At 35.9% G+C, this 13,822-nt stretch overlaps 3 protein-coding genes across 3 annotated transcripts; 1 reads left to right on the forward strand and 2 right to left on the reverse strand.

Moving 5' to 3' along the window:
• Positions 1–3,331: 3,331 nt before the first annotated feature.
• On the reverse strand, positions 3,332–4,744 carry LOC142978279 (uncharacterized). The gene is made up of 2 exons (XM_076122654.1): positions 4,709–4,744; positions 3,332–4,633 (listed from the first exon to the last, which is right to left on the reverse strand). Exons 1-2 carry the CDS (start codon positions 4,718–4,720, stop codon positions 3,332–3,334), a joined length of 1,314 nt encoding a protein of 437 aa, XP_075978769.1. The 5' UTR covers positions 4,721–4,744.
• A 2,487-nt stretch (positions 4,745–7,231) lies between these two features.
• On the forward strand, positions 7,232–8,023 carry LOC142978288 (uncharacterized). Its single transcript, XM_076122662.1, has 2 exons — positions 7,232–7,354; positions 7,629–8,023. Exons 1-2 carry the CDS (start codon positions 7,343–7,345, stop codon positions 7,938–7,940), a joined length of 324 nt encoding a protein of 107 aa, XP_075978777.1. The 5' UTR covers positions 7,232–7,342; the 3' UTR covers positions 7,941–8,023.
• A 1,905-nt stretch (positions 8,024–9,928) lies between these two features.
• On the reverse strand, positions 9,929–10,693 carry LOC142978291 (uncharacterized). Its single transcript, XM_076122667.1, has 2 exons — positions 10,632–10,693; positions 9,929–10,277 (listed from the first exon to the last, which is right to left on the reverse strand). The coding sequence occupies exons 1-2, from the start codon at positions 10,641–10,643 to the stop codon at positions 10,014–10,016; spliced, it is 276 nt and encodes a 91-aa protein (XP_075978782.1). The 5' UTR covers positions 10,644–10,693; the 3' UTR covers positions 9,929–10,013.
• Between the last annotated feature and the right edge of the window lie 3,129 nt (positions 10,694–13,822).

A 13,822-nucleotide genomic window follows, 5' to 3' on the forward strand; every position in this document is an offset into this window, starting at 1 on the left:
GAATTTCTTCCCAATGGTTTTATACTCATTAGATCCAGTTCCTATACCGTAGTAATAGATTCTTAAGTCCTAACTTTAACTCGTTCCTTGCCCAGCAGTTGAACTATAATAGTTTTAAAATTGGACAAAATGATAATATGTATGTAATTATGATATTTTTGCACAAAAAGATGTTCAGAATAAATACATTATTTAAGTTTATAGTAAATTGACGTGGTTGGGAAAGTAACAACTTAACTATACATGTAATTACTTACAATACAACAGTTGAAGCCAAACAAATGTATACTTAATTACTAAACGCGTACTTAGCATTAATTTTAAAGTTATATTTTATAACACGACCTTGGTTACAACGAGCTTAAATATACGATTCGATCATATTCCATTTGCTATTGTCTATTTGTCGTCGGGGAGACGGCGAGCTGTGGAAATATACGTTCATGTTTAAAATAATTTGGTTACCAGGTAAGATGAAAATCATATTGAGTATGATGAGAAAATAAAGAAAAATAACAATAGGTACATACTTAAGTGTATTTTTTCTATTCTTTTCGTAAAACGGAGGATTTACATTTGAAAAATGCATGTTAGAATGCATTAGGATGGTTCGTTTTTAATCTATTTAGTTGGCTTTGAAAGTGTTTAAAGTTTTATCCCGTTTGTAGCCGTAGCAAAACAGACAGAGAGACATAAGTGGGAATTGTATATGGTTATAGAATACATGTACTTGTTAATATGACAATAAATGCCCATTTAAATATTCATATTTGAATATTCAAAGTAATTCAGAAGCTGATTTTCTTTAAAAAAACAATAGAGCAATGGCATTCTTAAAAAATATTCACTTGTTCATAATCTCGCTCAAAAATAACCTCATGTTTGCCTCTTAATCTGGGGGCACGGAAGTGCCCCCGCAAGTCGAGCAAAAAAAAAGCGGCACGGCCGTAACATCCTTTTCTCGAAGCAATTCGGGCTATTTTTGACACCCCTATAATTTCGTTGTGGATAAAACAAGAAGCCTGGATTTTCAGCAACTAATCAGTCATTGTATAAACACGGTATATTTAAAATTTCAGCCAATTTGAACCAGTAGTTTAAGAATGACAACTTGTTAAAATTTTGAATTTTGTCACTCACTGATTCACTGACTCACTGACTCACCGATCATCAAAAGTCTGAGGTACTTCTAGCAGACTTAGAAGCTTAAAATTTAGAATACAAATAGGGTTTAGTGTCTTAATCATGGGAAAAATTTAATATTTTCTAATTTCGGTCCAGTTTTCTAAATACACCAACTGCAACAATAACTTTGTAATCCTATATAAATGTATAAGATTACAAGGTTACATTTGCAGTTAATGAATTATTATTACTGTAGAAAATAAAATAAATAGGTGTAAATAGGTACCTACTATATGAGGCATAACGGGAGGTGGTAAAGGGTGGGTAAGGGTGTTTAGCCCATGAAACTGAACAACATTCCCATAAGAAAATATGTTGAATTATGAAAAAAAAACGTCTTTCTTACAAATTCTTTCATACAAATTGGACTTATGTTCGCTCTACAAAAAGAAGTGAGATGCCATCAAAAACATTCTGTAAAAACCTCAAGTCTCGCCGTAAAAAGTTGTGAGATCTATATAATACCAAGTCGATTAATCTATTTAGTTTCTACTTAAAGGACCTTCTGTCTTAAGTTATTACATATGTTATTATCATGCCAATTTTAAAAAAATACCTTTAAAACAAATAGATCGACTTGGTCATCGCAAGAAAACACAAATTCGCCATTATTAACATTTCAGGACCATTAACTTCTTGTCGTGCTGTGTAGTGTGATACATACTAATAATCAAATCATGCGATGGCCAGGTCGGTCTATTTGTTTTAAAGGTATTTTTTTAAAATTGGCATGATAATAACATATGTAATAACTTAAGACAGAAGGTCCTTTAAGTAGAAACTAAATAGATTAATCGACTTGGTATTATATAGATCTCACAACTTTTTACGGCGAGACTTGAGGTTTTTACAGAATGTTTTTGATGGCATACGATTTTCTCAAGTCTTGATTCAACTTCGATAAAAATAAAATTTGTTTGTATACTGTGTTTTTAAATATAGATGAAGATACGTCTAAAATAAACCTTTTAACCTTCAGTAACATGTTTCTTTTCTACTTATTACTCAACGATGTCTTAAAATAGAATCGCTAAAGGTACGCACTTAACAGACACTTGATCGACGGAGGGAAATTTTATTTGAGAAAGACAGGTGTATTCATGTCTTTGTATCCTTATTTGAGATATTTAAAAGGTTTTCTAATGTTAAATTCAATCAAGTGATTGGTGCCTGCCTCTGTGGCGCGGTCCAAAATATATCCTACTGCTGAACATAAGATCTCGGGGTCGAATCCCGCGTCGCACAAAGTACTATTAGGGAATAGCCCAATAGTAAGGCTCTTCTAATTAATATAAGAATAATTTTCAATAATATCACGGAGTTTGATATCGTGCCCGGTGAATGGCAATAGTCTCGCCTGCAATTACATGGGACTTAAATTGTTTAAGGAAAAAGATAGGTGTATTTCATCCAACTTTGGATATCACAGGCGTGATATTATGTTTGTAATTGTAAATGCGAAGCGAGTCCCATTGCTTCGCGCTCAGCTATCACTTTTCTTCTAACTGTTAAAATATTCATAATAATATATTCATGGAAAACCCCTTGCTCGTCATACAAATGTCGCTTTCGTTACATTACTTTAAAGGCCTTGTCATTAACAATGCATGCCATGCACGGCTGTCATACAACACGCTTGCGTAACGAATACCGTCTAGTCGGCCTAGGCCAAGTCTACAAACATTTTAATGACAGTAAGTAAACAAAACAAATACAAATTATAATTATTCAAAAAATTGCTCTTCCTGGTCCAAGTGGTAGTGTGTGACTACAAACTCCGAAGTTTTAGTTTAATTCTCAGGTAAAACAGAGCAGTGATTTTAAGTTTTCCAATTTTTGAATGAAATGTTACCTGTAGCACCTTAGAGTATGTTAAGGAGTCTGGTATATATTATGACGATAGACCCGCAATCTTTTATATAGTATCAAAACTATAAGTGGGGAATGCGTATTAAATTATTAATTATTGGATATTAGGCAAATGCGTGTAAAATGATTATTATGTATTTGGATTAGGTACAGGCGTGACGTTAATAAAAATCAAATAAATACATACAAAAGTATAAATATCTATATTATATCTCTCTTAACCATATTTACAAGTGCGGTTATAATAACAAGTGTATATTTGACTAATATTTCTCAATTACACCCTCGGAGGCTTGGTGTTGGGTCTTGGGAATGGGTTGAAAGTCGTCAGCTCGATATCTCTGGCATTCGCACGAAGATTTTGAGAGCGAGCAATGCTTTTATGCTTCACAATTTTAACAGGACGGATCTTGACTGGTCTTAAGATGATCTTAGCACTAGACGCAGGCACGTACGAGTATATATGCTTCACCACTTTCACATGAGCGTGAGTTTTGTGCATCGGAGGTGGTGTAATGTACGCCAGCGGTACAGGAACTACCTCCACTGAAGTCTTCAACTTCTGAGGTCTAGCGTTCTGAGGCCTTTGGTATACTGGACGAGGTGCCGGTTGTGGTCTAGGCTGCTGGAACTGCGGTTGTGGTTGTTGCTTCGGTGGGTACGGCGGGAACTCTGGCTGTTGGGGTTGGAACTGCCCACTAGGTTGCTGCGGTCTGAACTGAGGATTCGGTCGTTGCGGCTGGAATTGTCCATTGGGCTGTTGTGGCCTGAACTGCGGGTTTGGTTGATGGGGTTGGAACTGACCATTAGGTTGCTGGGGCCGGAATTGAGGGTTTGGTTGCTGGGGCTGGAACTGACCGTTGGGTTGTTGAGGCCGGAATTGAGGATTCGGCTGTTGTGGCTGGAACTGGCCGTTGGGCTGTTGTGGTCTAAACTGAGGTCCGGGCTGTGGTTGAGGAGGAGGTCCATACAGTCTGAAGTTCACGTCTTCATTTGATGGTGATGCTTGAACAAAACTGTTGTCACTGCTTGATGCATCGAAGGGCGTTGTGGCTTCAGGTTCAGGCGTGGTGGCAGCTTCCGCTTCTGTAGTTCTTTGAGTAGTAGGTTCTTTGGTATTCTCATCAGGAACATTAGGTTGTTGTTCTGAAGGTATGAGTCCAAAAGTCGGTGGGAATCCGAAGGGGTATGGTGGTAACAAAATGGTAGCAACAGGTGCAGCGGCGTGTGCAGTTGCAACTGCAATTGCAACGTTCGGTTGAACTGGCACTTGCGGGGGTGGAGGGTTTACTGCCACTGGTACAGTCCTGGTAGGTTCCACAAACACTGCAGGTGCTGGAGCAACAGGAACGACGGGTGCCACTGGGGGAGGTAACACAGGTGCAACTGGCGCCACTACTTGAGGCACCACCAAACGGTTGAAGGTCCTTTGGAAGTATTGAGAGCTGGCAGCCGTAACCACTGGAGCGTTAGCAACTGGCGCTATGGGCCCTACAGCCGCTGGTCCCACCGCCGCCAAATGAGCGACCCCAAGTCCTGAGCCTCTCACCAAACCACATATTGATGACACGAGTAACACCTGCAATATATAATGATTACGTAAAAATGTTCTCTTACATTTATTAAAATATTTTTTATCAAAACATGACGTTACCGTTCGGAGCATATTGGAGTCCCCTTCCTGGCCGCTTTTGATATTATAATGCGGGCGTTAGAATATGAAGCCCCCGCTTTTATATAGGTGTAACAAATTTTGCATCGTGGTGAGGCAACATGGCGGGTGTCGCGGAATACCTAATGGTACAATGGGTAAGGACACGGACCTTGATGGCTACAAAAATCGTATTGAAAACGTCGAAGGAATAATAACGATGGGTCATTTGGAAAGTACCAACGTACCAGACTTTACTTGTAATATCGTATTTGCCTATTTATCGCACCCACTAACCTAGTAAAGGTTTGTTGTGTAATCAATGTAACATTTGAGCAATCCATTTGTATATTTACGAATTATACTAATTTATTTTCAGCGAGGCTTACCTTAATGTTACCGAATTCTTGGTAAGCAGTAAGCGAATTCGTATCACTATATTTAGACCATACAGTTAAAACCTTACGTAAATAATTAAACTATTTTGTGGTGTTTATATATTTGTAGGGTCATATTTTTCAGTACTAGAGCTGGTGCGTCAGTATCTGTAGACCGCAAGAGTAACAATAACAGGTAGGATTAAGATCGCATACATAAAAAGGGTCAACTTGCTATTTTGTCTACTGGTTTTCCTCAGAAGAATTTTAAATTACAACTTGCGCTGAATAACAATCAACTGAATTCTGTTTCTTTTATTTTGATGACTGTGAACCTAGCCTGTTTCGTTCAGGCAATCTGAGTGTATTACATTTTTCTGGTTAAGTGTAAATAGATACACTGAAAAATCAAACAAGCCTACTTACATCATCAACAATCCATTGCTTCAGTATTTTGGCTTAAATATAATTAGGATTTTCCTAGTGACCTACTGAATATTGATATTAAAAATAAGCAATTAACATAAAAGTCAGCGTGTTTTTAACCGAATAACCTTAAAATAAAAATGAAGGAGCTCAATCACTAATAACATCGAGAGATACCGAATGGTTTAGCAGTTAGCTTGTTCCCATTGCCACTTCCAGTGTTGAATCTACAAGTTCGATTCGATTTTCCACGCTTCTTTCAACAGATATGACACTATTAAACAACAGATATGATCTAAAAAGATTACATTTATTATTTTGTACACTAAAAACATTGTTGCTAGAGAAAACATTTTATTATAACACAAATCATAAAACAAAACCAATTTTTCTTGAACAAGTTCACCATTTTCAATATTTATTTACGAAATAAACAAAAGAACATAATAATAAAAACCCATCTCCGATATGGCCTCTTTACTCCCTCGAGGAGATAATGTAAATATAATAATATTGCATACATCATGTTTGTAGAATAAGAGGTCACCGGCAAAACAAACCTTTTTATAACTAGGCTATTTCTATTTCAACTAAGATAAACTATATTTATGGCGCCTGAGGAATAAAAGTGCGCAATTTGCGTCGTTTTAAATTGCAAACTATATAAATGCAGGCGTTTTAAAATTGTCATTTATTTTAAATATTGATCAAACTTATTTGTTAGGCGTTGATTTACGATTACTTTTGTAAACTTTATTACATAAATAATCTCTAGACTACAGTTAATAGTCTTGTTAACTTAATAATCATATTATCGACGTGATGAAATCTTGCATGACCTAGAGTTCTTTAAATCGATTCTTTAATTGCAATGTCGTTAACCTGCACTTGACTCTGCTCTCGCCTCTCATAGTTCAACTTCTTAATTCAGTAAATTATTTAAGCTTAACTGTAGGTATATTTAAGTATTTGAAAATGAACATTATAGTGTAACCATATCGATTCGGTGTTAACACTCGAACGTAGTCACTAAACTATATTTCCTGACGAACATGATTCTATAGATATATGGCTATAATGATACATATTGTGTTATTCAACCTAGACCTATTTTTTTATCAAAACAATAGGTCCTTCGAATACCCGAAGTCCTTCGCCAGACCTTGCTCTATAAACATTTATATGGTAAAAAATCCTTCGAGACCAATAATTGACAACAATTCATACAGTAAAACCAATAATTACGAATTTGAATACAACCGCTTACAGTGGCTTATTGATGAACATCATAGTACCATTGTACGATGATTTGAGGTTCGATTCTTGCACAGAGCAAATGTTTAAGTAATTTTTGCATTGTTATAAAGTTTCTGTTAGCTTTATGTTTCCTATGTTTTCAAATAATATTTTTAATACCAGATTAAAATATGTAAATATGGTATTTATTGAGGGTATGCAAAGTCCCCAACCCGCACTTGGCCAGCGTGGTGGACTCAAGGCCCAAAGCTTCACTTTTTACAGGAGGAGAACCTTGCCCAGCAGTGGGACTTTAATGGGTTAATTTTATTATTTATTATTATGTATTGTATTTTGATACAAAAATAAAGAGCTCATGTACTAGGAAATAAGTAGGTATAAACATGACACTGAAAATTTCTCTGTAAGACATCACGTGGAGACAAATGCATACATTTGGCTTTGAGTGACCGTCCAATGTCAGATGAGTAAGCGAGGATGTGCGGTTGCAACATCGCCGCTACTGCTCCGTATATAACGACTTGCAGACTCACACTCAGCATGTTCTCACTGTAACAGCACAACCAAACAAACAACAATGATCAAGATTGTGAGTGTCGTGAATATTTTATTTAGTGCTCGGATTTTTCGTGAAAATAGCAATTATGAAAAGAGAAAACAGTCTTGTTGATTGTTTAGAAGTGTTTTTTCGGTATTGCCTTCATAAAAGAAATTACATGAAAAATAGTTCCTCTGAAATACGCTAGAGGCGCTGAAATACCTTCGAAAGCTGTGTTCATAGTGTTCCTTAATCCTTCTGTAACTGTCTAATTCTGTGAATTTTGGAAGTGTACTAGCTTAATATTTGCTTTGTGTTTCCGCAGATCGTAGTCCTCGCCGCGCTTGTCGCCATCTCTTACGCTAAGCCCGCGATAGTCGGCGCACCATTGGTGGCGGCGGCTCCCGTGGTCACGGCTTCCAGCTCGCAGTACTACCATCGTATCAACAACGGCTTGGCTGCGTACGTCGCCGCTCCCGCCGCGTACGTCGCATCTGCCGCCGCTCCTTACGTTGCCGCACCTTACGCTGCGTCGTACGCTGCGTCGTACGCTGCGTCATACGCTGCACCCTATGTCGCGTCTCCGTACCTCTCCTCCCCCTACGTCGCCGCATCAGCACCCATCGTTGCCTTATAAATTGACTGCGCTCCAAACTAATTGTGATACTACGACTTAATCTGTTTATTGTTGACTCTATAATAAATATGTTATGAAGAGTTTTTCTGATTTTCATTCTAATGACATTACCTTGCTGCAATTACTACATATATGCAATAATTGTTAATATTCCGAATATGACAAAGAATTCCTACAATATTTTAAAAGCTTTTGTGCAAAAAGTAGTACCTACCTATTTTAAATCACTTAGTTTTAATCAGTACCTACCTACATTTGGCAGATAAAAACAGTTGCCTATCTGGTACTGGTGATCAATCTTGTCCATAATTTACACTATTTTACTACACTGCATTTCATACTTGTGTTGTTTCAGTATACCCACAGTTTAGTCCCGCGCATAATAATATTTTAGTTCTGCTAGGTCATTTCTAAGTCACCAGCTTAAACTATTTTCTGTATCTAAGGCAGTCGTCAGTTCCCGAGGGACCTTTTATAAACTAGGTCTAATGAAATTATTAATTTTACTTAACAAAAATAATAAAAAAGTAGGTTGTTTACAAAAACTCATTAAGTTGGGCGGATCTAAAGTAGACTAGTATACAAAAAGCCTGTATTTATTGCTGCGCAAGTTAGCCTCAAAATATGTAATGTAAACAACACTAATAAGGTTTCAGTGTTCTCGTTTCTGGTTATTGAAAAATTGAGAAATGGTTTACACATACAATAGAAATAATAAAACAGACCCAGTTTGGCCGAACTTCCGCGAATCCTACTCGATATAAAGGTTTGCTCTTAATTTTTTATTCTTTTTACCGATTGAGGCTCTGGGGGTGTGCTCTAATTCGAGCAAAATATTCGATGAAATTCTTAACACACTTCAATATGTTGACCCGACATTTTCTATCTGCAGTCTTTAACAAAATAAAGTAAGGGGAACGAATTAAAAAACTGGCTTTTAAGAAATACCTAATAATAAAAACAAAATCTAAGCTTTTTAACTTTGGGTATGTGACACATACCATCTATTACCTACATTGTTTTCATGCTTTCTTTTACGGCAAAACCTAACCCGACGTATCCTTTGTCGTTTGTTGTGCAATTTTGAATAGCACAATCAAAGAAAAATGTACCTTCTTTTACGTGGCTAATACATTAAGCATGGACTTGCACTCTGGGTGGAGTGCAGGGCTATGAGGGATTCTCCCGCCAGAAAGACGAGCATAAAAGAAAGGAGTACCTAGTAGCTACTCATCTATTTTTATAGCTGCCTTTTAATATGAAGAAATAATTATCTATTTACTTTTGCTGAGAAAATCTGGAAGTAAGACTATCTTTCATGTCATTCCTATAAACAAATGGGCAGTTCAAGAAATAATAATCTATTAATTTTAGTGCAAAAATCAGTAAGTAAGACTATCTTCTAAGCCATTCCTATAAACACATTGGTAGTTCAAGAAATAATTATCTATTAATTATAGTTCAAAAATCAGTAAGTAAGACTATCTTTCAAGTAATTCCTATAAACACATGGGCAGTTCATGTGAAATCTCGGTAGATATTATATTTCCAATCTATGAGCACGTGCAGCGACGTTGTGGGCGAGAAGCCGACGTGTAAGCGTGAGTACATCATCTATCTAGTGGCACATAATACATGTTTCAGTGTAATATTGAGTTACCGGTTCACAGGTAGTGGAGACAGTTATAGACGGCTTTTGTGACACTAATATGCTTACAAGCATCGCTGCAGGTGCTATTGTTAGAGATTAAAGATATTTAAATAGTTTTAAGAGAATTTTTCAATGTTTGAGCAAGCTTGTTTTCATATTTTCCAAGAGTACAAGTATACATAAGTAAATATTAAGCAAACAAAATGTACATTTAGATTACCGTGTCTTGAAAATAATGCATGCATTAATTATTTATTTTTTCTTAAATAGCTGCTGATTTTTATTACTCTTTTGACGATCATATTGAAAGGCATGTTATAATTATAAAAGACAAAAATACTTCATAACATAATTTAATGTGTCATGGATCAACAATGCGTAGATTCAGTCGTAGTATCACAATAAATAGCGGAGTCAATTCTTTATAAGGCAACGATGGGGGCTGAGGCGGCGACGTAGGGAGACGCGACGTATGGAGATGCAACATAGGGGGCGGCTACGTAAGGAGCTGCGGCTGGTGCGACGTACGCGGCAGGAGCGGCGACGTACGCAGCCAAGCCACTGTTGATGCGGTGGTAGTACTGCGAGCTGGTAGCCGTGACCACGGGAGCAGCAGCCACTACGGGAGCGCTCACTATCGCGGGCTTAGCGTAAGAGATGGCGACAAGCGCGGCGAGGACAACGATCTGTTAACAGAAAACATTAAAATAAAATAAATATTTAATAAGTTTATTTATTTACAAAATCACCAGTTTGAATTAGTTGTTTGTTGAAAAGAGTTTCAAATTATTCTGTTTGATATTAAATTACCAAACATGTTGGTATTGTTTAGACAAAACTTTTATAAAACAAGCTTGTTGGATATGTAAATCGCTTAAGTTTAACAGGCAGTTATGTTTTTATTCCAAAACTCGTTTAGTAATCATAATATTTTGTACATTTTCATGGAAAAGAGTATGAATGAAAACGTAGTATTTGGTGTTTACAAATTGATAAAAAAATATTTTTATACTGAATCACTTAGATCAATGAGTACTTACAAGCTTCATCATTTTGATTGGTTGGTTGATTGTGCTGCTACGATAAGAACAGGACTCGTGCTGTTTGCATGTCTGTCTGTATGTTTTATAGTCCCCGTATCGTCGATGTTGCAACGATCCTCCGCTACCTCTCTGACATTGGGCGACGCGTGATATGAATCGAGCCAAGAATCAAGCCTTCGAGATTAATCGGAATTCACGCGAGCATCTATATTTTATTTCAACCTACTAAATCTTTCACCGAGTAGTAGTTACACGTAGATAAGGAAAATAAATGCTTCTCAAGTATATTTTAAACTCACATAAAAGTGTCACGAAGTTTTCCTAGTAATTTGTTTTGTGTTTCGTGACAAGGAAGAAGTGTAAAGTTTTCTAAAACAAACTTCTTAAATATTCTTGATTTATTGACTATCTTTTAGTTAATAGACAGATTGAGACCAACACGTGCCGTGCCGACCCATCAGTCGCTATGATGAAGTAACTACGTTGGTATTTACCTTACTTGGACGAACATTGTTAATCATGGTTGTTGACAAAATGTCATCGTTTGCAGCGTGAACATTTTTCACATTTTCTGATGAATATATAAATTATTATGAATCTCGAAAGACTACGAATTTATTAAAAAGGTAAAAAGCCAAAATAGTTTTTTCCTTGCAGTCATTATTTTAAAATGACAATAAGTTTTTCATATTTATAGGATTCTAATATAACTTTACCACACGAACATTCACTAACCACAAATAGCATTTTGTCCAATTATTATGACACCTACACATTATTCTACGGGGCTCTGATTATGGTGAAATTCGCTTTATATGGATGAGATCTCTGACAGACGTCTTTGGTTGACATGAACTGCCGTCAAGGGTGTGCAAATTCACCCTAACATTATTAAATTGAGATATAAATAGCTACAAAGCCGCAAATCTTTCAAATTTTATTATATTTTCGGTTTTATGCCCTCAAAGATTCTGTCTCTCCTTTATGAATGCATATTAGATTTTTGCAATTGCAAGTTAATGTAACGCGGCATCGTGCAATAAAAAATATTCTATCGTATGAAATATTCATATCCAGCCAAAAATTAAATTAAGATTTGAAGCTCTATATAAATCAACAGTCACTAGAACTAAGTTTCCAAACGTAAACAATTTATTTAATCAAAATGTTTAATAGAAAACAATCAATCGGTAGGCGTTTTAAATAGACTTTAGCAAATAGAAAAATTGCGGTGTTTGTAAACACGCGGCTGGTGAGGCGGCCACGTGAATTTTCACGTTTATAGTGGAAACTGTTAAATAATATCACCCGTAATATTAACTACGTAAAAAGTAGGTAGGTAGATGCTAAAATGTTCCTGTCTTTCGGTCTGCTAAGCTTTAATTGCGAGAATAGACAATCGATTGGGATGATCAGAGAAATAAAAAACATATATGTATATATTATTGGACAACTCACACACGGTCATTTGATTCCAAACTAAGCAGAGTTTGTTTCATGGCAACCAAATAACTGATAAACATATTTATGTAGATAAATTTACAACCAGGCTCTGAACAAATACTCGTGCTCATCACACAAAGATTTGTCCCGAGTAAGATTCAAACCCACCACAGGCGGCGCTAAAAACCTCCAAAACGGTTCTATTATTGAAATCCGAAAAATCATACCATTTTCGGTTTAGAAGATAACTTTGTTATACAAAAACACGTCACCAAAATCGCGGGTACACAGCTAATAGCCAGATATTATATCAAAGAATGAGCATTAAATGGGCAACATTTCTTATTCAAAACTTTTATAAGAAAGTCAAGTAACCCTTTACGTGTAAAACATTTATATTTTTAGAAAACTTGTCTAGGTTATCTGTGTACATATGTCATGCACAGGTTCCTCTCAGTATCTGCTATCACGTGTACATTGTAGGGTTAATCGAGATCAAATGCTTTTAACATAGTGTGTAGGAGGAACAATGAAACCTCTCTTAGATTTTATTAAAAACTTTATGATTTTGCAAACTATATTCGATTATATATTTTAAATGAGCATCACCAAGATTTTATTTTTTAAGTATGTGTTTGACAGTTATTCAATGTTTATAAATTAGGGAATTAAAATTATGCACCCTTTAAGTGCTTTTCATGATATATTCTGCATAAAATGGTTTCATCAGAGTCTCTTATTAAATTTCAATGCGTAAATGTCTAAAATATGAGTGTGAATGAAGCAAAATAAACGCGAAGAGATCGTAGAAAGTGGCATACTTTGACATAATTTTGCACAAGGCGTGATGTGTTCGTAAAATCTGAAGATCAAGCACCTGTAGCGCGATTCTCTTCAGTCGGTAGGTACTGCCGAATATCGAGAGCGTTAAATTTTAAATGTATTGCACAAATGTTCATACGGCGCTAATCGAAAAAGTACGATCAAAATCCGAATCAAAAGCGTTAATCGAATTATCATATGAAATTTGTTACCGGTGGCCGGTTCTTCATAGTCGATATTGACAGGAATTTGCCCCTCTGATTGTAATATAAACCATTAATGAACGAGTGGGAAAGCCCTCGAGCACTCTAGAACAAGATAATCAACCAATATCATGCAATCTATAAATATTAAACGATACAAGAAATTCGTTAATATTTTTGTACAAACGTGGGCAGCCATTGATTTCTTTCATGTTTTGTTTTCAACCAAACGTTCGAGACTATTTACGTCTAATTGGTATGACGTCATAATTGTCTTTTCTACTTATACTACTCTTATTTTAATCGCGTCTATATTGAGACGAATTAATATGTAGCAGTTATATTATGACAAGCACTTATTTGTCAAGTAAATAGAACAATAGCGATTAACTAAAGACTAGTTGTAAGCTCGGATAATATACCTTTTGTGTGAGATACCTCATACCCGTGTGTTACGTTTTAGCTTTCATATAAAACAATGGCTAATATGCCTACATTGAAACTAATTATGGTAGTAAACATTTGAATAGGGGACAATGGGCCGGACGAGTACTAAACAAAAGATTCCGTAAGCTATTACATATTCACACGCGTAGAGATGTTTTACTGTATCAATCTATTCATCTGTTGGATGATATAAAACATTCTGGCGGTGCTGGATAAGCTTCTAAAAAGTTAAAATATTAAATGTTATTTTTACAACTTGAAAACTTCGAATGC

This window comes from Anticarsia gemmatalis, chromosome 14 (genome assembly GCF_050436995.1).
Source record: "Anticarsia gemmatalis isolate Benzon Research Colony breed Stoneville strain chromosome 14, ilAntGemm2 primary, whole genome shotgun sequence".
NCBI classification, from domain to species: domain Eukaryota; kingdom Metazoa; phylum Arthropoda; class Insecta; order Lepidoptera; family Erebidae; genus Anticarsia; species Anticarsia gemmatalis.